The 27,275-nt window shown below is 48.7% G+C and overlaps 1 protein-coding gene and 1 long non-coding RNA gene across 2 annotated transcripts in view; both read left to right on the top strand.

Annotated features, from left to right (window-relative positions):
- Window positions 1-1,692: 1,692 nt before the first annotated feature.
- ISOC1 (isochorismatase domain containing 1) lies at window positions 1,693-21,477 on the top strand. Its single transcript, XM_051843391.3, has 5 exons — window positions 1,693-2,061; window positions 11,881-12,000; window positions 12,110-12,313; window positions 13,806-13,922; window positions 20,288-21,477. The coding sequence occupies exons 1-5, from the start codon at window positions 1,744-1,746 to the stop codon at window positions 20,432-20,434; spliced, it is 906 nt and encodes a 301-aa protein (XP_051699351.2). The 5' UTR covers window positions 1,693-1,743; the 3' UTR covers window positions 20,435-21,477.
- Window positions 21,478-23,593: 2,116 nt separating this feature from the next.
- Window positions 23,594-27,275, top strand: part of LOC149126043 (uncharacterized) — a 53,492-nt gene continuing 49,810 nt past the window's right edge. Inside the window, exon 1 of the long non-coding RNA XR_016234890.1 lies at window positions 23,594-23,965. This is a non-coding gene — a long non-coding RNA (uncharacterized LOC149126043). The remainder of the gene's footprint in view (window positions 23,966-27,275) is intronic.

The following is a 27,275-nucleotide window of genomic DNA, read 5'->3' on the forward strand; positions in this document are numbered from 1 at the left end:
CCTTCAATTAGGCAGGTCTGGGATAGCACAATGAATGTGAAAACTGGTTTCCAAAAGTCAAAACCAATTTTCAAAAGCTGAGTAGAACGAAGGATGTCCACTCTCAGCATCATCAAGAGGCATGTGCAGATACAACGGTCCTTGCTGAGAGGGTCTGAAGCCCAGGCCAATTGCCTAGGCTGGTCTCCAACCTGCTGAGTTGCAGAAAGCCTTAGTGGGAGTGGAAGGAACACTCTCATAAGTAGTGTATCCAGAATAGTTTCCTTCTCATCATGAGTCAGCCTGGAGAAGGTAAATTTTTCTCAACAGCACAAACTGGCACATCCTGGCACAAGTGCATATGGGAGGTCTTACAGTCGTATGACAGCTGCAGAAATATCATTTCGGGCCTGATGACAAGTGTTATACAGGCTCTTTCAAAGTTTAATGAGAACTCAGAAATTTCTAGCAGTTTGGGTTCAAATGAATAAGAAAGGCCAGAGAGCGGTTTTAGCACCACTTTACCACAGTTGCCCCCTGGGAGTTGTTTGATTGCCAGGACTAGAGAGGGGTGGGTCTCCAGGCTTCCTGTTGTAGTAGAAGCCAGGGATGCCACTAAAGCTCCTATGGATGCACAAGACAGAGCCCTAGAACAAGCAGATCTCCCAGGCAAATGTCCACAGTGCCAGCCGAGAACCCTGCCTTAAAGGTCATTACTTACTTAAAAATTATTATTTATCTGAAAGGCAGAGTTACAGAGCTGAGAGACAGAGCGAGCTCGCTCTTGTATCAGCTGGTTCACTCCCCAAAACGGCCCCACCAGCAGGAGCTGGGTCAGGCTGAACCCAGGAGTCCGGAACTCCATCCAGGTCCCCCACGCGAGTGGCAGGAATCCCTAGCGCTAGAGCCATCTTCCCCGCCTCCTCAGGGGCGCTAGCAGGGAGCTGTGCGGGATGCTGCGCCAGGACAGCGGCCCCGAAGGTCACTACTAAGAAGACGACATCCCTACCACAGATCACCTAAGTTTTACGTTTGCAACCCACAGCCTGTCGCCGCAGGACCGGATGGTAAGGACCCTGTTAACTATAACGCATACCCAGAAGGCTGCTTTATTCGACGGCGATCCCGTTTACAATCTTAAAAATTTCTCGGCTGAGTACCAAGCTCCCATTTTTGCTCCTAACACTCTTAATGTTTTACTGCGTCCTATGGGACTGAAACAACACGGCATGCCCAGCCGTGGCTGGTCTTCCAAGGGAAGCATTCCAGTCCCGGGCTCTTGTCAGCGCACCTGTCAGCCCTGTTGGTCTTAAGACAGCAGCTGCCATTGCCGACCAGGACTGCACCTTCCGCACGGGGCCGGCAGGTAACCGCACCCCAGCCCCGGCAGCCCCAGGATCCCCCCAGTCCCGACCCTCCACTCCACTGTCCGAGAGCCGGAGGACCGGGCGGGGTGCAGCGGGAGAAGGCGCAGGGGCACTCGCCCCGTCAGGCTCACCTCGGCGCCGGGCGCACGGGTCCCTCAGACGAGCGAAAGCAGGCGCCCGGCGGACGGCGGCGCCGGGGCCGGGGCGCTCTGAGGGCGCGGGGCTGCAGGAGCGGGCGCTCGCCCCCCGCCGCGCGACCCCGGCCCCGGCGCCGGGCCGCCCTCCGCCGCGGTGCCGCCAGGGCCCGCCCCTCAGCCGCGGCGCGCGGGGGCGGGGCCGCGGCGGCCGGCGGTGCCTGCGCCTCGGCGGCTCGGCGCTCGCACACGCTCGGGGGAACATGGCGGCGGCGGAGCCGGCTGTCCCGGCGCTCCCCGGCGGCGGCGGCGGCGCGGGCGCGGGGACGGGGCCGCCGTCGGGCGCGGTGCCGGTGCTTTTCTGCTTCTCGGTTTTCGCGCGGCCCTCGTCGGTGCCGCACGGCGCGGGCTACGAGCTGCTCATCCAGAAGTTCCTCAGCCTTTACGGCGACCAGATCGACATGCACCGCAAATTCGTGGTGCAGCTCTTCGCCGAGGAGTGGGGCCAGTACGTGGACCTGCCCAAGGGCTTCGCGGTGAGCGAGCGCTGCAAGGTGCGCCTCGTGCCGCTGCAGATCCAGGTGGGTCCCGCGGGAGGGCCGCGCGCGCGCCCGGGCGCCGTCCCCGCCCCTACCGCGCTCCTCAGGTGCCCGGAGCCGCCCGGCGGGGAAGGGCGAGCCGCGGGGCCGGCGCCGGTCGGAAGCGGACGGCCGCCCGCCGGGGCGGGGGCGGGGGCGTGGGCCTCCGCCGCCGGCCGCCGCGCCCGCCGACGCCCCCACGTGTGTGGTCCTGGGCCGGCCGCCTGCGCTCCGGGTGTCCGGCGCCGGTCGCGGCCGCCTGCGGGAGTCCCGGGCTGCCCGGGAGCGGCCCTTGTGGGCTGGGGAGGTGGGGGAAGGGGGTGGTGGCGGTACACGGGAGGTTGCGGGACGCGCGGGGCTGGGCGCGTGTGCTCCCCGGAGTTGAGTTAGCCACTTGTGGAACCCCAAACTTCAGTCATCCGACCCTTCACCGTTCTCTCCCGGCCCCCGGGCGACCTCACGGGCCGGCTCCCGTGCTGCCCTCGTCCCAGCCCGGGGCCGCCTGGTCCTGTCCACGCCACACGGGTAGCCTTCGCCGGCCTCAGGAGTGCGGTGCCCGGCTCAGGTAGACCAGCAGTTCCCAGTCGTGCTGGCTGAGGAAGCGGAACTTGAGGGCGCCTTCACGTTGTTTCTAATGTCTCTTTGTATTTGTTAAAGCTGTTCTGGGGTTAGGACTCCTGCCTGCTTTGTATAGGATTCACTGGAAGGTTTGTCATTTGGAAGGGAGCAAGGGGGAACCCGAGGAGCTGTTTTCTTGTGGGTTGGGGGTAGCGAGGGCTTTGCACACGCAGGTGTGGTTCTCCGGGGTTATTCCCATTTTCTTGCAAGTGTAGTAGGCCGGCCGGACCCGTGTTTCTTGCTCCCACAGCACCCGTGCAGAAGCGTTGCAGGCAGCAGATGTTACCTGGATGACGACGCCGCAGAGAACGCTGGCCGCCCCCCGGAGAGCCTGAGGGGGCCGCAGAGAGAGCCCACGCCCCAGGACTCGCTCTGCTTCCCAGGATGGGGAACCACCGTCCTTGCGCACTTGAAACTCCGCAGTTTCTACGGCTTCAGGCGCTGGCCGTGGTCGACGGCTGCCCTGACCGCCCGTGGCGGTCAGGCTTGTGTTTGGACGACTCTGTCAGAATACCCAGGATGTTGGATGCGGCGTTGACAAGTCCATTTGCAGAGGCCAGGTTCCAGATACTAAGGCAGGAGGGCTGGAGCAGTCCCGAGGATGCTGACGGCCTCCTCAGGCAGCTGCTGTTCCTGAGAGGACGGGTGGGGGGAGGCCCCCGAGGACTCGGCTGCACTAAGCTGCCCTCCCGAGGCGGCCTGTCTGCGTTTTGAAAATTGCAGGCCGCAGACTGACGACTCTTTGTAATTAAACCTCCTGGAAATTAATAATGGAAATGGCAATGCCCGGCACGGCTCATACCTCCTCACCAGGCATTGTATAATTCAGGTCACTTGTGGCCTCTGAAATATTTTGCTACGTGTAGGAGTTTATGTACAGCTTATTTTTTGTGATGTTTGAAATAATAATTATGGCAATAGCATTCCTGTGGTTTCACCTTTTAAAATCTAATTTTTCTCACTGAATAGGCCAAGCATTCTTAAGCATCATTGATCTGTTTTTAGATTTTATGTACTTTATATATGTTGAAGTGTTGAAGGTACTTCCATGTTATCTTGTTTAGTGCTTTGCTTGAGGCAGGCCTAGCTCCCAGCTTAGCAGATAATGTGAAGGAATAGAGAGAGGTGAACACCACGCCCCATCTATGGGGCATATGTACTTCACATACTTAATTGTATCTGTGTGAGGTGAGATGTGTATGCACACACACACACACACACACACTTGGAAGAGAAGGATACTTCTTTTCGTGACTCCTGCACAGGCTGTGCTTTTGGGAATCCAGCTGTTTAATCTTAGTGGCAGGATGTTCTGTCCTGCAGGGAAGCCTAGAGTTCATTCCACAAACATTTGAGTGGCAGCTTTCAGTGCATGGTTGCTTGGATGCAAACCTGGATTCAGTTCTTGCTCCTCACCCTGTGATCCACCTCCTGCATTTTGTGGAAGAGCAGAACATCAAGAAGTAGAGCGGTGGGAAGGTGATGGAGATTATACAGCCCCAGGAGGCAGAGCTCACGGGGCCCCGTTGCATTCCTGTTTCCATTTCGTGCCGAAGGAGAACGCTGAGCAGGGTAGAAAACAAGTCACACACGCCGGAGCTTTTGTCTGTTCATTTATCTTGCTGCTGCTCATTGATCTTTGGCATTTGTGGCTGTCACTTGGATGGCCCCTGGTGCAGCCATGCTGCTGGGGGTGGCAGTTCCCTTCCCTGAGGTTAGGACAAAGAGCATGAATTCTGCTCCAGTGGGGTCCCTTTGCCTAAATATGGGGACTTATTATTTCGCCAGAGATAGGCCCTGGGGCTTCTGGGGCCCAGCTTACGCACTGGTTTTCTACTAGGTGGTCTTCATTGGCACAGGGCCTGGGCTCGCCTGCACGCTCCCCTCTGACTGCTCAGGTCAGTGAGCTGGAGCAGGCAGTGGTGCCTGCACGCTGCACCTGCCGTTGGTGATCGGTGCCGTGGGAACTCCTTTTTATGACCCCCCCATTGCCAGTGTTGTGCTGTGGTGCCTTCTTGGTGTCAGTCGTAAATATCCTGTCAACGTACCTGGCTGCCTGCTGACAACTCAGGCAGCTGAAGGCACAGCTCCTGTTTCATGCGTGGTGTGTATGTCCGCAGCTTTGTCCAGTGCTTGAAGTCCGGTGAATCTGGAGACACATGAGCAAGAATGTAAATAGAGGATTATATGAGGAGGGTGGGAATCTAGGTCATTTTTGTGGCTTACACGTTTTAATTTTTCATAGGGTATTTTTTGAGTTCTGAGTAAGGGAGACATTTAACCCTGGAAACAGGTAGATTTGATGATAACACCAGCCTGTGACTGGGGAGGGCAGCCTGAGCTGGAGAGAGGAGCTAATGGACATGGGTGGGGGACTTTGGCAGCTTTGTGTGGGCAGAAGATAAGGGCTTCCCTGGGAACGTTATTCTGACCCTCTTCCTGAGACGGTTAATTGGCAGGGGATTGGACTGCAGCTTTCCTTGAGTGGGCGTTTATTGCTGCCATCCTTTGAAGTGGAGGTGTGGCTGTGGGTATAGCTGGGAGACCCTGGAAGGGAGGAACCACAGGATTGGGGAAGCAGGGGGAGAGGCATCCTGTCTGCCTTTGGTTTGCTCCTTTGAACATGACAGGGGCTTTGTCCAGGAGCGTGGCAGTTAGAGTAGGTAGATGGGTGGGCTCAGGCCCTGCAGTCCGAGTGAGAGTCAGGCAGGCTGCTTGGACTAAGGAGCAGGTGTGCAGTCGGGGATCCTGAGTTGGTGGTGTTGGGTCACCCTCGTGGTTTCTTGGGAGGGTGTTGTCCTGACCCCCTCTGTGAGTACGTTAGAGGCTGCTTGGCAGTACAATGGATCTGAGGGTGGCAGCGAGGATCTGCATTTGGAGGATTTTCTCCCTTTCATGGTGCCAGTGAAGGGGAACCCTAGTGAGATTCAATATTGTTGATGATGTAGCTTTCCAAGATCTTGATAGTAAATGATATTTAACCTCACTAGAGAGTACATTTTTTTTTTTACATGCACTGAGCTGTACTTTATATGAGGGATATCACAGAAAGCCAAGACATTTCCTGCTTGATGACATGGAGCTTTTATTGCTGAAATGGTTCTTTGAGGGGGATACTGTTTCTCTTACCTTGTCACAGGATTTGTCCTTACGTTTGGAGATGTTGACGATTGATCTCATTTATGTGACTGAAATGGAGATTTGGACTCAGATACTAATGTCTGCTAGTCTCTGCTGTGTAGCAGTTCCTTGTCCCTTGAGGAAGCCACAGCAGACAGTTTTCAGTGAGCCAGTGTGGGAGCAATGCCTTCCATGGCTGTGGTCATCACACTTCTGGGAGGCACGTGGCAGGGAAATAAGGATCCCGATGATGCCCTGCCTTGTCTCCTGCTGGCAGATCATGCAGGCTTTGTATCCCTGCTAAAGATAGATGACTCCTGTGTGGCCTGCTGGGGGTGGCCACTACCCCCAGAGGCTGGAGGGTAGAGATCAGTTGTCTGTGTGGTTGGTTCCTTCCAAGGGGGTGAGGGAGAAACGACTCCTTGCTTCTCTCCCGGCTTCTGTGGTTGCTGGCATGCCGACCTGGCACCCAGTCTCTGCCTCCATGGCCTCAGATCCTTTGCCCTGTATCCCTCCATCCAGGTTGTTTCTTTTTGTAAGAACATCGAGGTACTGGGGTTAGGCATGGCTCAACACTGTACTCAGTGTGCATTGTTTTCGTGGTGTCAATGGACTTGGTGCAGGCCACACCACTCTCCTGCACCAGGGCCAGCTCAGGTTCTTGCAGACGTCACAGTCATTGAAAAACACTTACATCAGAGCCCCTTTTGTACTGGAGAAGGGGAACCATCCTCATGAGCACCGTAATGCTGGAACTTGGGGATGACCCACTGATGGAATACGACTTCTGAGGTTACAGCTCAGTTGTGACAGTTTTTCAGAAAGTGACAAAGTGTATACCTGAGTCCAGTCTCTTGACTTAAGAAAGCCAATGCACATGGTAAACTTTGTGTATTCGAATGTGTGTGTCTGAATAAACCTAAGGGTATATGAAGGTGTGACTGTGTGTACACACATAAGAGTGCCTCCAGAAGTTCATGGAAACATGAGTTCAAAGTCTGAGTTTATTTTATTGCAAAAAAACCTTTGAAATCCATGCATAGTTTTTTCATAATATGTATTTTCCATGTATTCTGAAAAAAATTATATCAAACTCATACTTTTAATTTTATGTTCCCAGGGACATTTCTAAGTAGCTTACTTCTCATCCGTATTACATGTGATTTCTTCATGCTTCTTGCATATACATTGATCTATAATTGCTACACTTTTATTTGTGATGATACTGGGCAAAGTCCATGTTGAATTTGCTGTGTCAAGATTGATGCAACATAGTTGCAATATGTAAATTTGTGACAGCTGGCAGTATTTTTAGTTCTCCAAAAGATTTTGATGTAAGAGAAATTAATGAATGACAGTTAAAAAATTTCTGAATTACATAGAATTGTGTCTTTCACAACAGGTGATTGGAAGGTCCATGATTTCGGAGTGGGGGCAGGAGAGGATTGGTTGGCCACGGTGAGAGGTTTCTGGTTTGTTTTTGGTAGCCTCATAGCCTTTTTCCTGGCTTGTGAACTATGGAGGTTATTCACGAAGTAGCATCATTTCTCCCAACTACTGTAGCCAGGGATGCCTTTTGTTTATTTTTTGAATAGGCTTTTAATTTTAGAATGGTTTTAGATTTAAGTGAAATTAAAAGTGCCTGTGTTCCTGGTCCGAGATTCCTCTGTTGTGAACACCTTGGGTTTCTCTGCAGTCCATTTGTTACAATCTGGGGACCAACACTGCTGTGTTAGGATAAACCGAACTCCGCACTTTCTCTGGATTTCACTAGTTTTGCCATGATATCCCTTTTCTAGAATCCAATCTGAGATTGTATTTTAGTTGCCATGTTCCCTTTGACTCCGGTGGGCTGTGACAGTGTCTCAGACTCTCACTGTTGTAAGCACCTTGGCAGGTCTGAGGCATGCTGGTCGTGGGTCCCTCCACGCGGGTTTTTCTGATGGCATTGGGCTTGTGGGATGTTACAAGTAACATCGTGAAGGTCATTCTCCCATTCCAGCAGGAGTGCGCTATATCAGTGCGAGATAATTAATCACAGTAATCACCATTCCCTAGCTGAGCTCTGTGTGCTGGTGTTCTCTTGCTTCGGTATTTCACTGCTACGGATGCCGCCACATTCAAGGGCATGTGGCCAGATCTCGGTATGGGGGGTGTGCTGACTGACAGAGTGATCACCTGTCATCCTTGATGACCTGATCCTGTGTTCTCTGCCTTGCCACTGTCTTCCCTGAGGTTTCTTTGTTTATTGGAAGCTTATGGGTGAGTTCCTTTCCTAGAAAGGTTTTGCCGGCCAGTGAGAATTTCAGGGCCGCGTTCTCTGCCCACCACTATCTGGCTCTCATGTGATAAACAGCTGATGTGGTCTCTGTGCGGAAACAGTGCTCCTCACTGCTGACCTGAGGCACAGGGAAGCATCAGGTGACAGGAACCACAGCTCTCTCTATTTGGGCTTTCTGGCTAGATTGACTTCTTTAAATTTTCCAACATAAAAATGTTGTGGCTATTATATCTTGTAGCTCTTCTGAAACACTATATAATTCAGCAGCTTCCTAATGAATGGCTTGTTGGATATTTTCCTGAGTTACAGCAGCTTGTTAGGCCTTTAGCAGAGCCCTAGAAGGTAGCACTGAGTTTTGGTCTGCGTTTCGTGTTTTTTGCGTCTTTGCTCTGTCAGCTGTCATTCCTGCTGCCGTCCGTTGGTCTGCCTCCAGCCGTTTGCTTTCTGATGTGCTGTTTCTAACATCTGTAAATTTAGTATCTACACAACCAGACTTGGGAATGTGCACAGAATTAGTGCAGGCTGATTTCTGTTGCACAGGCGGCACGGGAATCTCATTCGTGCCTTGCTGCTCTTGCACCTGTGTAACTGCCCGCAAGTGTTGTTTTGCGTATGTGTTGCTTCTCACCTGTTGTGGAGTGGCTGCACTGGCAGCATTGTGTTGCTTTCCTGCTACACAGGCCTGCGGCAGGCCAGCTGCTTTGTATAGTGTACCCTCCACACATTTGTGGAGCTCTGGAAACCCATGGTCTACATTGAGCCCTTTGAGCCAGGATTTCATATTTACTGGGAATTAAAAATCCCTAGTTATAAACAGTGATTGTTCTGTTTAAAATAATATCCTTAGGGCCAGTGTTACAGTGTAGCAAGTAGAACTGCCACCTGCAATGCTGGCATCATGGACGCCGGTTCGAGTCCTGGCTGCTGCACTTCCGATACAGCTCCCTATTAATGTGCCTGGGAAAGTAGCAGAGGACGGGCCAAGTGCTTGGAGCTCTGCACCCACGTGGGAGACCCAGAAGAAGCTCCTGGCTTTGGCGTGGCCCAGCCCTAGCCGTTGCTGTCATTTAGGAAGTGAACCAGTAGATGGAAGATCGTTCTGTCACTGTCTCTCTCTAACTCCGACTTTCAAATAAATAAATCTATAAAATCAGCATCCTCAATGCACAAAAATTGGCCTTCTTGGCAATGCTTATATCCACAGTTCATACTCACTACTTGTGAACATATCCAAAATGGAGGCATATACAAAATTAAGGAAATAGCCAAAGCTAGAATGTATAGTCAGTTACACGTCAATGTTATAGTTATATTTTATAGGAGAAATAGAAAACCCTCTGTATAGTGTTAGAATGACAGATGGATTTGGTGTTGGATTATAGGTGATCCAACCATAGGCAGTACCAAAGGGAGATTGAGGTGCCAGAGTCCCTCAGCCAGGCCCTGGATAGCAAAGCACAGGCCACTTAGAACAGCTAATATCATCCGTGATAGGAGATGGGTGATGCAGTTAGTTCATGAGGGAGAGTCTGGGCCATGATGATGTGAAGCCGCCACTGTGCACTTGGACACGAACTCTTCTAGAAAATTATTAATCATTGTTATCTGGGGGTGCTTTTACGGGGAGAAAGCCAGATAATGAGAGGAAAGTTTTAAGATGTGGCTGAGAAGAGTAGTGGTCTTTGTTTATTCAGAACCAGGGGTCATCATTTACAGAGAATTCTGTAGTTTACAAGATGGGAAGAGAAGCAGTGTGGATTTTTCCAGAATTTGGGCTTGTTAAATTCTTGAATTCAGAAGTGATTTCTGTTTTTGTTGTTGGTAGATGTGTATTGAGCCCAAGTTGTTAGAGCAGACCAGGTATGGAGATTCGTGTCAGGCTCGGTGATCTGATGGCCAGTTTCCATGTTAAGTCACTGTCTTTCCTGATGATGAGAGCCATGAAATGCAGCTCTCAGCCTCTGGTCTGTTCTCGCCGAGCACTGGGCAGTTCATTTAACACGGCATGCTTGGCTTTATTCCGTTGCATTTAAAGTTATTCCTGAAAATAGCATCTTAATATCTCTAGTTTGATGGTAGCAGGAATTCTGAATTTATGCTTTTTTAATGTTTCATGCTTTCTGCTACAGATGATTTTAAATTTGACTTTTTGTGCTTCTAAGTGAAACCATCGTCTATTTTGTTTTCTCATTAACATTCTCACTAACATGTTTTCATGTTTTGAAGTTCTTTCTTTTAAGAAAGAATTTTATTTATTTTATTATTTATTAAATTAATTAATTTATTTGTGTGTGAAAGAGAGAGAGAGAGAGGACTTCTGTCCACTGGTTCACTTTCCAAAGGCCAGCCACATCTGGGGCATGGACAAGTCCAAGCTGGGAGCAGGAACTCATCTGGGTCTCCTGTGTGAGTATCAGGGACCCAGCTACTTGAACGATCACCTGCTGCCTCTTAGGGTCTCTTGATATGAGATGTGGGTGTTTTGAACTGCTAGGCCAGGTAACATATTTGTAAATAAATTTCAGGAAATGTTTTTATTCTTTTTTTTTTTTTTTTTTGACAGGCAGAGTGGACAGTGAGAGAGAGAGAGACAGAGAGAAAGGTCTTCCTTTGCCATTGGTTCACCCTCCAGTGGCCGCTGCGGCTGGCGCACTACGGCCGGCACATTGAGCTGATCCGAAGCCAGGAGCCAGGTGCTTCTCCTGGTCTCCCATGGGGTGCAGGGCCCAAGCACTTGGGCCATCCTCCACTGCACTCTCAGGCCACAGCAGAGAGCTGGCCTGGAAGAGGGGCAACCAGGACAGAATCCGGTGCCCCGATTGGGACTAGAACGTGGTGTGCCGGTGCCGAAGGTGGAGGATTAGCCTATTGAGTTGAGGCGCTGGCCAAGAAATGTTTTTAAATACATTTGGAGCATACACACAATCTATAAGAAGAGAATGTTTACTACTCCTAGTTAGATGACTACATGTTAATTTTTCATATATTTTCTTTGACTTTTCATATTTTAAGTTATTTAAATCCTGTTGAGCTATGCTTATTTTATAGTTAACATTCTAGAGTGAGCCTTTCCTTTGGAACAGATTCTTTGATGTGTGTGTGTGTGTGTGTGTGTGTTTATGGTTTTTATATGGTCAAGAATATTTTGTGAATGTGTTAATTTCCTTCACCCATTTCTGTATTATTGGCCCTTGGTTTATTTCTAATTGTTACTATTGAAAACAATTCTGAAGGTATTTCTGTGGGCCTTCCCCCCCACCATAATTCAAATAATTTATTTTTGATAATGTTTGTAGAAATTATCCTTACTGCAGGGCTGGTGCTGTGGCATGGTGGGAAAGCTGCCACCTGCAGTGCCGGCATCCCACATGGGCGCCGGTTTAGGTCCTGGGTGCTCTGCTTCCCATCCAGATCTCTTTTCTATGGTCTGGGAAAGCAGTAGAAGATGGCCCAGGTGCTTGGGCTCCTGCACCTGTGTGAGAGACCCGGGCGAGGCTCCAGGCTCCTCGGTTTGGATTGGTGCCATTGTGGCCATCTGGGGAGTGAACCAGCAGATGGAAGATCTCTTTCTCCCTGCCTCTGCCTCTCTGTAACTCTGCCAAACAAGTAAATAAATAAATCTTACAAAAAAAAAAAAAAAAGAAAAAGAAAGAAAGAAAAAAGAAAAGAAAATGAAAGGAAATTAGCTTACTGGATTAAACAGTAGGAACATTTGTTTTTTCCTTTATTGGCCTCCACTGAAAATAAATACCATTGTATAACAAGCACTAAATCTTTCCTTCTTCTTCTTCTTGTTTCCTCAGCTCACCACCCTGGGAAATCTTACACCTTCAAGCACTGTGTTTTTCTGCTGTGATATGCAGGAAAGGTTCAGACCAGCCATCAAGTATTTTGGGGATATTATTAGTGTTGGACAGAGACTGGTATGTTTTCTTCTGACTTCTAGTTTGCTGAAACATGACATATTTTCTTACATGCACCATGCATACTGCTGATGGTTTTTGTGTTTGGTTATTTTTTTTTTTTTTTCAGTTGCAAGGGGCCCGGATTTTAGGAATTCCGGTTATTGTAACAGAACAGTATCCTAAGGGTCTTGGAAGCACTGTTCAAGAAATTGATTTAACAGGAGTAAAACTGGTTCTTCCCAAGACCAAGTTTTCCATGGTGTTACCAGAAGTGGAAGCAGCATTAGCAGAGATTCCTGGAGTCAGGAGTGTTGTACTCTTTGGAGTGGAAGTGAGTACACTTACTATGATTTGGGGACGGTAGCATTTGGATAAGTCTTGGTGTTTCCAGACAGCAGTTTTGTGTGTAGAATGCCGTGTGGGTCATCCTCACGGTGAGAATTTACACTGTGAATTACGTGTTCCCTGCTGGCGTGGAACTGATCCAAACCCTGTATTGCCACTCACTCATCAACCCCTCACAGCAACTTTATGAACTAAGTTTGAAGTCTGAAGCCAGTACTTGCCATATTACAGATGAAGAAACAAAATACAACTTGCCCAAGGTCATGTACCTGGTCAGGTCAGGAATAAAGCTGGATTTGAAGGTAGACCAACTGCTTCTTGGCTCAGCTTTTAACCTAAGCTTTTGAACACTTGTTCAGCACAATCATTGTATGTGTGTGTTGTAGGATTTCACTTTTGTCATATTTGTATGCTAGGAAAACTATAAAGGTCATGTAGCAAGGACAAAAATTCACTTCCTTGTGGTGATTTCCATTGATTTATTCCTAGACTTTAGACAGCTGTTATATTGAAGTTGAAGAGATTGAGAGAAAGACTATGAAGACAAGGAAATCTGTTTACTGTACTTGTGATACTTTGAAAATAGGTTTTAAGGTAGCAGGTCTTACTTATAGAAGGATGTACATTATGTTTTTCTGTATACTAAATTCAAAAATGACAGTGTGGAAGATGCCTGTTCATATACATACCAAATGCTACTTTTGCCCTTTTTTTTGGGTTGTTCACCATAATTAGATTTCATGCTTAATCAGAAAGATCTGTAAGCAGTCCTCCTGTGCTAATTTTAATGAATTGTCAGTTGATGACTCTCCAAAGCTGTCTTGTCATGGAGAGATAAAGATGGCATTGTGACGTTCTGAGATCTGCCTCTGATGACTGTATAAATTCAGTTTTTGTTGGAGCATGCTTTCCCTCTGTATGCCCTGCTGCTATGTGGTTATGAGTTAGTATTTTCAGAGCTACGATATGTATGTTACAGTTGTGGGGATGGAAACCGGGTGACTTTTGCCTGGTCCATAGCCTAATTTTAGCGTGGCCTGCCTTTAGCATGGGGTGCCTTGTCACAGCTCAGTTTTCCCCGCTACATTCTTACCTTGCAGACTCAACCTTTGTGTTGGGCCCTTGGTCTGAATCCAGAGGTAAACTCAAATGCAGGTGGGATCTAAACTAAGTGATCACAGTCAGCCGTGGGGAGGTCATCGAGATGATGCAGGAAATGTGCCCAGAACTTGAGGAGTGTGCTCCAGGCTCCCAGGCTGAGAAGCAGTGATGCTGTCCAGTTCCTGACCTTACAGATGAGTAACCAAAGCCCAAGGTGCTATTTTACACTCAAGATTACTTCGCCAATTAGAGGCAAAACCAGATGTAGAAGGAAGCCGATAGCCTTGTAGTGCGCTTCTGCTTTTTCATGCTGCTGTATGTATGTAAAATGTTTCAGCTTACTGTATTCTTACCCGTGGTCTTTGCTTTTCTACGAGACTCATGTGTGCATCCAGCAGACGGCCCTGGAGCTCGTTGGCCGCGGCATCGAGGTTCATATCGTTGCTGACGCCACCTCATCGAGGAGCATGATGGACAGGATGTTTGCCCTGGAGGTAATTGTCCACCTTGAAAAATAGATTGTTTATCCAGTTTGCCAAGTAAGTGAGAAGAGCATTGACTATCCAACTCCAATAAAAGATGGACCTCTTCAATTTGAGTCTCATCTGACAGCATCAGACTCACTGATTTCCAGGGACTTGAGGGTACCCTGACTTGTAAGTTGTCACCACCACATCCCGTTTTGCATCTTGACCCTTCCTTGGCTAGATTCTTGTGATGCCCAAAGCTCCTGGACGTCTTTTGTTGTAACTGTTCTCTAGTTTAATATGTGGACTAGAAGAAATTTCTAGAAGCCTAAGCTGACCTGTTGAGAGATTTTCCAATTAAGAACAAGTCACCCAGGTTTCACTCAGTCAAGATCTAGCCGAAACCAAGGCAGAGTGTAGTGAAGCCTGGTTCAGCCTTACATTACACTTCTCCGACTTGAGTGTCTGGGACAAGGAAGTGTCCCTGACTGAGGATACCACACAGTGTATTGTGGCTGGCTGGCCCTAGAATGCCACGGTGTCCCACAGAGACAGGAATAAGCGACTCTTTGTCAACATTGCCCAACGTTCCTCTTGCTCAAGGAACTTCTGTTCCAAGTCTGTTGAAGAGCAAACTGTCCTGTAATTCTGGGAAATATGCACTGTAGTTTGTCAGTCCCTCTCTTGCTTTCAAATTTAATTCTGATCTTGTAATAATTTTAGACTCATGATGTATCTTTGGATTTCATTGTTGAGTTATTTTATTGGTTATTTATTTTTTTAAAGATTTGTTTTATTTATTTGAAAGAGTTACAGAAAGAGGTAGGGACAGAGAGAGAGGACTTCCATCTGCTGGTTCACACCTCAAAAGGCCACAATGGCTGGAGCTGAGCTGATCTGAAGTGAGGAGCCAGGAACTGCGGAACTTCTTCCAGTCTCCCGCGTGGTTGCAGGGGCCCAAGGAATTGAGCCATCCTCTGCTGCCTTCCCTGGTGCATTAGCAAGGAGCTGGGTTGGAAGTAGAGCAGCCAGGACTTGAGCTGGCACCCATATGGGATGCCGGCAGTGCAGGCCAAGGCTTTAACCTGCTGCACCACCTCGCCGGTCCCTGTTTGTTTTTTATAATAAGATTAGGAATAGTCTTTCTTTTCTTTTTTTTTTTTTTTTTAGATCCACAGGTGTTCCAGCCGGCCTAGGCCCCACTTCTTCTGTAGGATTTGTTCCAGTTGCTCTTCAGCCTGGAGGGTTTTCCAAGCTGGTGAGGAGGAGCAAATGAGGAAGAGGAAGGGGATAGCAGAGGAAGGAGAAACCCAGGGCAGTGGGGACAGCTGGCTGGAAGCAGACAGGCAGCGGGTGGCGGCAGCCGTGCTGAGGCCCTGGCTGGCCAGCCCTTCTCTGTTTTCCTGAAGCAGAGTCCTGTGCTGAGATCGCCACTGGGAACAGTTGGAGGGATTGTGTCCACCTGTTGTCAAGTCCCCGTGGGCTGTTGCCGTCTGTGGTCGTCAGGCGCTAAGGTTGCTTCTATTCATCAGAGTTCGTCACGTCATGCTTGCAGTCAGGAGGGTGACCACATCCACTTCCCGTTGGGAACAGGCATTTAAACCCTGACACTCAGCTCTTCCTCTCCTCCAGCAGCTCTCTCCATCCTGCATGGCCTTCACTGTGATGCTGAGGCACAGACCTGGACGTATTTCCAAGGATGAGAAAGCAAAAGACAAACATATACACACACACACAAACAAACAAACAAACAAAAAAAAACCCACTTTCTTGCCTGTAATGAAATTTCAAGGTTTTTTTTCCTACATTCCTAAGTTTCTCCAACTTCTCTTCCCATGGCATTTATCTCAGAACATTTTGATTGCTGGCAATTCTGCCTTCCCACGAGACAGAGATGAAAAGCATAGCTTATTAGCGCCTGAACCTCGTCCTCAGAGAGGCTGCCTGTCGTCTCCGTGATGAGCAGCCCACACAGTGGGGGCATAATGTGGGCCCGAGTGCAGAGCTGGTGTCTTGTATATTGGGTTCTTGAACAAATGATATAACCTCTGTCTCTTAGGTTTCTTGTTGGTAAAATGGAAATAATAATTGCATCTGTGTCATAGGAAATTTACAAGGATTAAATAAGATAATGTATTCATAGCAAGTGGTAGCATGCCTGAATAGTAAATGCTCCAATTAGCTACCGGGTTTTTAAAATTGTTTTGATTATTTGTTGTTGTTTTCATGAAGTTAATATCACCAGAAATGTATACTTACATAAATTCTCAGACCGAGAAGGGACTTATCTGAGAAGGGAAGGGAAGAACCTACTATCTATGCATTTTATTTATTTGAAAGAGTTACACAGACAGAGAGGGAGAGACAGAGAGAGATCTTTCATCTGCTGGTTCATTCCCTGAATGGCCATAATGGCTGGGGCTGGGCCAGGCCAAAGCCAGGGGTCAGAGACTTCTTCCAGGTCTCCTACATAGGTGCAGAGACCCAACTACTCGGGCCATCTTCACTGCTTTCCCAGGCACAGTAGCAGGGAGCTGAACAGGAAGTGGAGAATCTGGGAATCAAACCGTTGCCCATAAGGGATGCCGGCATCACAGATGGGAGCTTTACCTGTGACACCACAATGCTAGCCACTTCTTAGTTTTAATTTGATATACAGGTGGTTTAGTTTGTTCCAGAATTTTAGGAGAAATGGTTTTTCTTTCTTGAATAACTGGAAGTTAAACTAGTAGTGTGTCCTACTTCCTCCTCCTCTGTTGCCTTAGTGGAGAACGTAGCCTATTTGCTGAAAATATCCTGTTGAGATTATTAGACTCATGGTCTGCATGGGGAGCATGATTTGAACTTTACTGGGGTCTGTGGTACATGCTTTGCTCAGTAAGTGTTTCCTGGGCACCGACCATCTGTCAGGAAGGTTTGTACAGCTCTGCAGCACTCAGGGTACAGGAGACGCACTCTCTCCTGAACTTGATGTCTGGTGCTTCCAGAGAGTGTTGTGTGATGCTTGGAAACTGAATGGGCTTCCTCTTCTGGCCCTCCTCGTGCCTTTGTGCTCTTACAGGTGAAGGTTTCCAGGTCAGAGCACCCTTCCTTTCCAATGGCCTAGTTGGACTGGTTTCCATGTGTAAGGGGAGAGCTTCAGAAGCCTAACCCACATGCACCTAGGTATGCTTTAAACAGTGGGATTTTCAGTGCCCTCTTTTTAACCTAAGAGCAAAAGCGGGCTTGGGACCCCCTGGACCCCCTGTCGGGGGGCAGGGACTTGCTGAGAGGGGCAGAGACCTGCCAGCTGTGTCTGGAAAGCCCACTGCTGTTGCTGTCTGCTCCGATTCCTGTGCAGGTTGGGGCAGGCACTATGGACGGGTCTGCGAGCCGGATTCAGAAACCTTGCATTTTGCTAAACCACACCTTTCCCTAACAGGCTGGGTTATTTTAAACTCAGTATTGGTCACATCACACTCTGGAAGCTAGGTAGCCCTGTGTAGGGGTCGCTTCTCAAGGAGCTGTTTCGGTGAGCAGTGTCCCAGCCTGCCCCTGCCTCTGTGACTGAACTCTCGTCCTCACTCAGCCTCGTGGGGCAGAATGGACCTGGAGCACCAGGGCAAGGCGGACGTCCTTGCCACAGACTGCTTCCCTAGACTCGGAAACAGGTTTCTCCCCTTCCTGCCTCGCTAGGCACTTGGGAAGCTCAGTGAGTCCAGAGCTTTGCTGCCTCCTTGGAGTGAGGATCGCACTTGACAGATACTGGTTGTGTGACTCGGGCTGAGTCACAGCAAGGCCACGGAGGCAGCAGTGAGCAGTGAAGGGGCAGGTGGTGAAGACACTGAATCCCACAGCAGAGTACCTGGGTTCAGCCCATGGTTCCTGCTCCTGACTCCAGCTTCCGGCTAACTCAGACCACATGAGACAGTGATATGGCTCAGGTTACTGAAGCCCTGCCACCCATGTTGGGGATCCGGATTGAGTTCCTGGCTCCCAGCTTCTGTCTGGCTCAGCCCAGCCTTGAGAGCATCTGGGGAATGAACAAGTGAATGGAAGATCTCTCTCTCTTTCTCTCCCCCTCCCTCTCCACCTCCCTCTCAGATTGATAAATGAACAGACAAATACAACAGCAAGCAGCAGTTGGGAGTGTAGGGCAGGGCAGGCAGTGGTGAGGGTGAACCAGGTTTGGACAGTGGGATATTCACTGCTGTTTTCCTGCCTCTCGTCTGCAGTGAGATTTATTTTGATTCCATTCCTTTCTGTCTGGAGCAGGCACAAGGCCTTCTGACATTTCGAAGGTTTTCAGTATTATAATCAGTTGACTAAACAAGGAGGTGGAAGCTGAATTTCCAGATGTCTTTTTCTAAGATTAATTTTATTTATTTGAAAGAGCAGGAGGGAGGGGCCGGCGCTGTGGCTCAGCAGGTTAACGCCCTGGCTTGGGGTGCCGGCATCCCATATAGGCTCCGGTTCAAGACCCGGTTGTTCCTCTTCTGATCCAGCTCTCTGCTATGGCGTGGGAAGGTAGTAGAAGATGGCCCAAGTCCTTGGGCCCCTGCAGCCACGTGGGAGACCTGGAAGAAGCTCCTGGCTCCTGGCTTCGGATCAGTGCAGCTCCGGCTGTTGTGGCCAGTTGGGAAGTGAACCATCAAATGGAAGACCTCTCTCTCTCTCTCTCTGCCTCTCCTCTCTCTGTGTAACTTTTGACTTTCAAATAAATAAATAAATCTTAAAAAAAAAAAAAAAGAGCAAGAGGGAAAGACAGATAGAGATCTTCCATCTACCAGTTCCCTCTCCAAATGGCCACGATGGCCAGGACTGAGCCAGGCTGAAGCCAGGAGCCAGGAGCATCATCTGGATCTCTCACATGGATGCAGGGGCCCCATCCTCCTCAGCTTTCCCAAGTACGTTAGCAGGGAGCTGGATCGGAAATGGAGCAGCCAGGACTTGAAGTGGCACCCATATGGAATGCTGGTGCTGCAGGTGGCGTCTTAACTCAGTACGCCACAATGCTGGCCCCCAGAGGTCTTTAATAAAAGGGAAGACCACCTGAGATAAGCACCTTGGGCACTTGTCGGAACCCCTGGGGCACCAGCCAGCCTGCTCCCTGTCTCCTCTTGCTCCACCACTCCCTGGTGTTTGCTGTGCCCTTGGCTGCTTTCAGTGGGTGCTGATGGCTTCTGCTCCCCTCTGTTCCTGGGGCATGAAGAAAGCTTTGTGTGCAGTGGGAAGACTGGGTCTGACGGAACGGTGGCCGCGGCTCCCTGTATAAGGGTGGCATTCCCGAACTCACCTTGGGTCTCCACTGACCGCCAAGGAATTTTCCTGACCACTTCCTCTTACAGTCGGGGCTTCTCTGCTGTGGAAGTCTCTTTCCCTTCCCCGTCCTGCCTCCCTCCCCCTGCTCCTCCTCTCCCCGCCTCCAGCCCTCCTTCTCTGGCTCCTCTTCCCCTGCTTGAGCTCTTGGTCATTGGAACTCCTCTGCAGCACTTTGGCCAGGACGTCCTTTGACCTGTCAGGGAGGCTTTACGCAACCTTAAAGTTTGCACTCTGGTTTCGTGATTCTGAAGTTGAAGGTGCCACTAGCGGTGGTCCCATTGTCACTGGTTGACAGGCAGCTCATCCACCACCATTCACACAGACAGGAACTCAGCCTTATGGGAGGGACTCACGGACTGGGGACAGGATGACTGGGGACAGGAAGGAGAGGTGAAGAATCATTTTAATTTTGACAGTAGTTTTAATATGTGAAAAATGTTATTATATGAAATATTGGATAATAAATTAGTAATGGAATACTAGTTGAGTTCTAGCCATAGAACAGCTCTTGGAGCTTTAGTAGGGCTAGCCCTTCCCTGTTTCTTTTAAATACATAACCACTCAGTGCCAGGTATGAGCTTGTATACACAGGCTTGTATAATACATCAGTTAAACTGCAGAGAGGGAGATGTGAGTCACTAGATGTTTTTAATCTCTATCGGAGAAACAATAGAGAGTTTAATCAATTCCAGCGTAAGTCCAAAGCAGCCCTTATTTAAGTGAGTGAATGAATGAGTGAGGGATGAAGCAGATGTCTGTAGGTTGTGCATTTGAGAGGTGTCCAGAGGCCGGTGGTGGTGGCGGGGGGGACTGGTTACGGCATCCCCTGCTCTCTCTGGGGTTGGGACCCTAGCTCACCCTCCTGCCCCTGGCCTGTGCGACTGGATCGTAACATTGACTACCTGTTTTGTTGGGTTTTTGTTTTGTTTGTTTTTTATTTGTTTCCAGTCTGTTTTACTAAGTGAATTTGATGCTGTGACCTTGGTGTTGTAGAGGACGTTAATTAATGTGTCTCATTATACTTTGGCTGCTTTAAGATAGTGTTCATTCTCAGGCTGACTTCTCTGTTCCTCTTATCTTCCCTTTGCAAGCGTCTCGCCCGAACCGGCATCATAGTGACCACGAGCGAGGCTGTCCTGCTGCAGCTGGTGGCTGATAAAGACCATCCCAAATTCAAGGAGATTCAGAATCTAATTAAGGCGAGTGCTCCAGAGTCAGGCCTGCTTTCCAAAGTATAGGACGTTTGAAGGACTGCTCTCCTGCTCACTGCGGGGGGCTGGACTGTGAGCCCGGAGAAGCTCTTGTCTCTACTAGAATTAAAATGTTAAATCCAAAATGGTTCCTTTCTGCGCCTCGTAGTGACACTTAACCTGCTAGACCATCTGGTACCAGCATTTAGTGACAAATGTCAACGGCTTCAGGTGCTGCTTACCTTCTTTTTGTCTTAATGTGCTTTTATTTATTAAAAAAAATTACAATAGAGGTGCCTGTTTTGTCGATATTGTATACACATCGCAACTGTCGAAAGGAACAGTCTTGTGAAGTTTTCTTAAATTGTGTACCTTAATGAAAAACAGTGTAGCCATAATGATTTGACATCTATATTATCGTGAGATATACTGTTATATGTTAATGTGGATTCAGTGCTTTTACGTTATAGGTTGGTTGGAATAGGATTATTAGTTGTGCATTTACAAGGAGGGCTCTGGCTCATGTGCCTCATTTCCCTCACGATGTTGTCCATAGATAAAGTGAGTTGCATTGATCTAACCAAACCAAATTATGTTGAATAATTATATATCTTTCTTGATTATACTGATTCACTTATTCTGATCAATGTTACTATTTCTCTGTTAATGTTCTCCTTTTTAGCTGGATCTTTTTCCTAGAAAGACTCATTGGGTTGTTGCTTATTCATTTTGTAGCAGGTGGGATGACTTGATGGATGGGTATTTTAATACCTTTAAGTGTGACTCCAATTGAATATCTTTGCAGACAGATGGAATATGTCTTCTGGAATGCTCAGGATTTAGCCAGTCCAGAAAGGCTGGGCAAAAATGTAGGAATTCTGTTCTGTTTTCTGCACTTGTCCTCCAGATACAGTTGTTAATGTAAAAGGCATCACTGATGATTTGGTAGTATTAATTTTGTGGCCATTGTTAACCTTTAATAAATTTATTTTCGTTAAATACTTATTAGAGGGTTTTAAAATTTTTTAAAAATATTATGTGAAATGTGGGAACACTGCTGTCTTTTATATTAAAGTGATTGAAGAAATGTATTATGTGAATGAAATTATTATGTCCCCCACAAGATGGCTGTATGAGTACTGTTCCAGGGATTCTAATATTTATATAAAGGTAATAAGATTTTGACATTTATAATCCTTCGGCTCATGACAGTTTTCAAAGAGGGAAGATTCATCGCGGATGAATGCGAATGGATTTACTAAAGCACCTTTTTTCGTGATTTAAGAGCAGTAGAAATATTTTCCTTTTTTTCTTTTGTCTGTGGGAACCACCTACAACCTAGCCTCCTGTGTGTGTGAGTAACCTTTTAGAGATATTTGAGTGTCAAAAAGGAATGAAGGATTTCTCCACATTTTGAAATGGGTGTTACTAAGGTAGCCTGCTTCTGCAGCTGTCACACAGAGGCAGACAGTTCCGGGACATCGGTCAAGCACTGGTTCTGGCTGGGTCACTCAGTGCAGGCCCGACTTGATGCATTTCCAAGAAAAAGCAGTTCCGCCAGTGCTGCACTGAGGGGACCACACTGGAGAAGGGAATTGAGCTCAGTCGGCTTCCTCCACTGCACATGGGCCATTCCCATCTCGGCAAATGCCGCCACGGTGAAGCCTTTTCCCAGCTGAAGCCAATTCTGTGACCTTGGGTTAATTTCCTGTGGCTGCTCTGACCGATAACCACAAACCTGTTCCTTGCAGTTCTGCAGGCTGCCCACCTGAAATCTGTTGCACTGAGCTGATATCAAGGTGAGCACAGGTTTGTGTTTTCTGGCAGCTTCCTTGCTCTTGCGTGGGTGATTCTAGATCTGGTCTTTGTGTTACATCTGCCTCTGCTGCCTTCCTCTTCCTGTCTTGCAGGCTTCTGTGATTTAAGGTGCACTGGTCTGTAACCTTATTCCATCTCTTACCTTAATTCCTTTTCCACGCAACAGCATAGTCTGGGTCCAGGGTTTAGATCTCTGGAGGTCTTTCTGTGTAACACAGATACTGCCGACTGAGTTAGTCCTTTATTTCACTCTGCCATTTGTCACATTTCCATCCTTGCAACTAGACAGCAGGAAATGTGCTAGACCATCCTGGAAAAGAGTTGAGAACCTCCCAAGTACTGAACATCGAACTCTGTGCTTGGAATACAAAGGTGCCCTTAGGAAACTTGCAGTGTGGCACAAGATGAGACACGGCATAACCTCTCGGTAAATAGGAACTGAATTAAGTGAGATTAAAGGTCCAGGAATGTCAGTGCAACATTAAAATTCAGCATAATGTCATTGTGCATTCTGCTTTCTCTCTTCTTAATTGTGGATCATGCCAAGCAAGTTGACAAAGCCTTATTATTACAGGAACACTGAATTGATTTTAATACATTAGGCCTTGAAATTGGAAGCATCTATAACCTTGAAAGATAATGAAATTCTTTTAATTGGTGTAAATAAAGAACATAAGCAAAAGAAGAGTGTAATATATTGAACTGCATGCAGCCTAGCAACAGGACCCAGCAGCTTCATTTAATGCTAAAACATCTCTAGAAATTCTAACCAGCAAACCACACACCCTGTTGTATCTTTCGGGTATCCCATTTATCCGTTTAGGTGCACTGTTTCCCTTTTAAAAAGTTGATGTTTGGGAAAATGTGATGAGAGCTGGAAGATACTCAAGATCATGGTCTCCACAGTCCAATTGCTGCTGATTCTGAAGTCCATGATGCTTTTCTTCATCATGTAAGTTGTTCCCAACTTTTACTAACTGTTCTTGAAGAGCAGAGCGTCTTGTCAAGAAAGTTTAGAAGACAGGATATTTGAAATCTGGACGTGTGGATCTTCAATGTTCTCACCGCACCCACAAACACACACACAAACAAGTAGGAGATGATGGTTATGGTCATTAGCCTCACTGTGGTAATTATTTCATATTGTGCACATACAGCAAAACAGCATACTGCACATCCTAAATACAGATAATGTTTACTTGTCAATTAGAATAAAGCAAGAAAGAAGTTCAGGCTTGCACTTACATGCTTAAAAATTTTTGACCTGTGGGATGTAGATCAGCTCTTACTTTTCTTTCAAGAGATGGGCCTGCTGTGGGGAGTGATTCTGAATAGCCCCGAGATTCCCTCTTCTCAGGTGGGTGCGTGTTTTTGCCCAGGTCTGCAATAAAACCCTAATCGAGGTCCTTCCGTGCACCAGTAAGGCTTTGCTGACGATGTTAAAAGACCGGAACAGTTGGCCTGCAAACAGGGAGGTTGCATCGCAGGCCCCGACCGAGTCGGGAGAGCACTTATTTGGGACAGGGCCCTCCCAGGGAAAGGAGAGGCACCCCACTGCTCTGGAGGAGGATGGAGGCCCCTAAGAAGGCAGCCCCCAGGGGCAGACCTTAAAGACACAGGACCCTGGCTCCCATGACCCCACAGTGTCACTCAGCAAACAGCGCCCGCGGAGCCTACAGAGAGGAACAAAACCTGAAGGACCCTGAGCAAGGAATCCACCCAGCTGGCCTGGCGGCTGCACTTCCATAACACATCTGTGAGGTAACACGTTGGTGTTCTGTCGCTCCCCCATTCGTGGAGGAACGACACCGGACCCTGCGCTGTTCTCCTTGCCCGGCCCTTCCCGGGTTGGCTGCCATTCCCTCACTCGCGGAGGAATGGCGCCATCCCGGGTTAGCTGCCGACACACACACACACCCCCACCCACCCCCCACCCCCGGCCTCTGCGGAGGGGCGGTACCCCCGCTGCTTTCCCCACTTCCGCGAAGGAGCGGCACACCGCTGGCCGGCTCTCTCAGGTGTTCCTCAGGTGTTCCTGACGCATAGTGTCTCTCTCCTCCTTTATAGTCCTCTTCCACCAATCCATGCTCTGCTGCCCACACGCCGAGCACGCTGCTCTCCTCCAATCAGGAGCAGGATCAGCTCCTGCAGCTTATCAGTTGAACTGGTGAGGCAGCTGTGTGGAAGTTGTTTATTTTTCTCTATTTCTCTCTATCTCCGGGCATTCCTATTTCTTTTATTTTACTTCTATCTGCCAGCATTCTTATTCCTCTCATTTTACTTCTATCTCCGGGCATTCTTATTTCTCTTATTTTACTTCTATCTCCCAGCATTCTTATTCCTCTCATTTTACTTCTATACTTCTATCTCCCTCCTATCTGCACGGCTTCCCGGCTCCACGCGCGCTCCGCGGTCTCCGCGGCCTCTGTGCTCGCCCCGCACTTCTCTTATCTGCTCGCGCCCTGCACACTCTCTCCGCTCGTGCCCCGCGTGCTCTCTGCGCTCAGCGGCTTCCGCAAATCACGGCCTAGCTCACGTTTCCGCTATAGTTTAGCTTCAGTCTTTGTTCCCGGGCTAATCTGACGAATGCCAACCTAGCTTACGTCTCCACTTCTGGTTTAGTTTTTCGCCTTTTGCCCCCGGGCTAACTTGAGGAATCCCAACCTACCTTACGTCTCCGCTTCAGCCTACCCCCGCGGCTTCACTTTCCCTAGCTTATATTTTTCTCTCCCCGGTACTTTTCCTAGCTTTCTTCCAGCAATATTTCTCTCTCATTTCTCCTAGCTTCTCCCCACAGTCCGTATCCGAGTCTATGCCTAGGCTTTCGCTAGCTTCTTCCGGCACTTTTTCTGTCCGGCTTTTCCCTAGGCTCTTCCCTAGTCTCTCTCCAGTATTTTCCCACTTTTTCCCTCCTAGGTTTCATATCCAAGTCACGGCACCATTATGTCGCTCCCCCATTCGCAGAGGAACGACACTGGACCCTGCGCTGTTCTCTTTGCCCGGCCCTTCCCGGGTTGGCTGCCGTTCTCTCACTCGCGGAGGAATGACGCCATCCCGGGTTAGCTGCCACCCCCCCCCCCCACTGCCTCCACGGTGGGGCGGCACCCCCGCCGCTTTCCCCGCTTCTGGGGAGGAGTGGCACACCGCCGGCCGGCTCTCTCAGGGGTTCCTCAGATGTCCCTGGTGCATGTTGTCTCTCTCCTCCTTTATAGTCCTCTTCCACCAATCCATGCTCTGCTGCCCACACGCCGAGCACGCTGCTCTCCTCCAATCAGGAGCAGGATCAGCTCCTGCAGCCTATCAGTCAAACTGGCGAGGCAGCTGCGTGGAAGTTGTTTACTCCTCCCCAGTGCCATATTGTGGGAGATCAGATGCATAGAATTAGTCTTAGTTCGAATAATTTGGTCTAGTCTCAGTTGCTCCCCACAGTGTTTGAAGCCTGTTTAATTTGTGGTAACATTGTTTGTAGGGTTTCTTAAAAGTTCACAGTCCTGGTTCCTCTGGCAGAGTTGTCTGACTCAACACACGTGGCTCCAGGTGGGTGTTAGTCCACAGTGCTTGTAATAAAGGGAACCTTTTCTGAATTAGATAAAAGCATTGTTCTTCAAAGTAGGTAGTCCTTGCTAGAAAACCGAGCTTGTTTGTTTTTTAACTTGGATGACACAACAGGCATGTATGTTTCAGAAAAACCAGGAACTGCGGAACTGTTATCAAAAAGCCTCCTTTTACTCTGCCTCCTTCACGGCGGCTTCTCTCCCTTTACTGATTGCGTAACTGAATCCTGTAGGACTTAAGGAAGGCTTTGGCTGGTCTCATGGCGGAGTGAGGGGTTTAGCTCTGTGAGGTGCAATCCCTTCTCTCTCGCTGCTTCTGCCTAGCTTCTTCTGCCCTAGTTAATAGTTACGTTTCCAATTCCATTGACTTTTCTCCATTGCGTGGCAGCATCTGCTGCTCTTGCTCCATACGTGGACTTCTTGGTGGCCGTTACTCTGCTTACCCCACACTGTCACTGAGGTCTGATTGCCGCTTCAGGCCCCAGGCTGGGCTCCTCGCTGGCTTCCAGGCCTGGACTCTGCTTGGCCCTTCAAGGCCTGCATCCACAGACCAGAGAAACGACACAGCACAGAGGCTGAGTGGCGGCTCAGGGGTGCCTAATCGGACTGTGTGATGGAGCGTCCCCTCTCTAGCCCTGCAGTGCTGGCCAGCTCTTGCCCTGACTTTTCCTTGAGTGTCCACTTTCTGTGGGCTTCCAAAGTTGGAAGTCTTCCCAACTCCCCCAGTCTCTCTCTGCTTTACCCATAGAACTGTAGAGTCCCTAGCCTTTTTCCCTCATAGCCAAATGTAAGAGCTTGGAGATTTAGGATTGTTTCCTGAACCTGCATGGGGCTGAAGAAGATGGGATGGTGTGAAGGGAAGGAGGGCTGTGGGCTCTGTCTTCTTTTCCAAGAAAATGCAATGAGAATTGATGGACATAGCTTTTCTTAAGCTCCCTATATTATGAGGGTTTCCTCACTTTACTCCGGTTTTCCGTGAGAAATTCTGAGAGAACCAGAACCAGTAGGACATGTTCATAATTTACTGCAAGGAATTGGACTAGCTGATTTGGGAGGCTGGCTGTGGGGCCGAATCCATAGGGCAGGTGAGTTCCACAGGCTGGAACTCCTTGGTAGGTGTTGGCCCTGTAGCCCTTAGGTAGACTTTTTTTTTTTTTTTTTTAAGATACCTGAGTTCTCAATCTTTAAACTGTTAGCGTTACTGAAAATTAATTTGTTGTGAACTTGAATCACATCCACAAAATACCTTTACAAGACGACCTCGATTCAGCAGTGACTGGGGAGTTGGAACCTAGCCACGTTGACACAAAACTGAGCATCAAAGGAAGTAGTCAGTAGAGCAGTCACTGCTGTGTTAGTCCATTTGAGCTGCTGTAAAAACGGTTCCATGGCCGGCGCCGCGGCTCACTAGGCTAATCCTCCGCCTAGCGGCGCCGGCACACCGGGTTCTAGTCCCGGTCGGGGCGCCGGATTCTGTCCCGGTTGCCCCTCTTCCAGGCCAGCTCTCTGCTGTGGCC

This window comes from Oryctolagus cuniculus, chromosome 6 (assembly GCF_051225735.1).
Source record: "Oryctolagus cuniculus isolate XC-2025 breed Fujian yellow rabbit chromosome 6, ASM5122573v1, whole genome shotgun sequence".
In the NCBI taxonomy this organism is placed as follows: Eukaryota; Metazoa; Chordata; class Mammalia; order Lagomorpha; family Leporidae; genus Oryctolagus; species Oryctolagus cuniculus.

Coding starts and splice junctions, on each gene's coding strand:
- ISOC1 (XM_051843391.3), top strand. CDS start 1,744: ATGGCGGCGGCGGAGCCGGCTGTCCCGGCGCTCCCCGGCGGCGGCGGC. Junction 12,001..12,109: donor TTAGTGTTGGACAGAGACTG/GTATGTTTTCTT, acceptor TTTTTTTTTCAG/TTGCAAGGGGCCCGGATTTT. Junction 13,923..20,287: donor ACAGGATGTTTGCCCTGGAG/GTAATTGTCCAC, acceptor TCCCTTTGCAAG/CGTCTCGCCCGAACCGGCAT.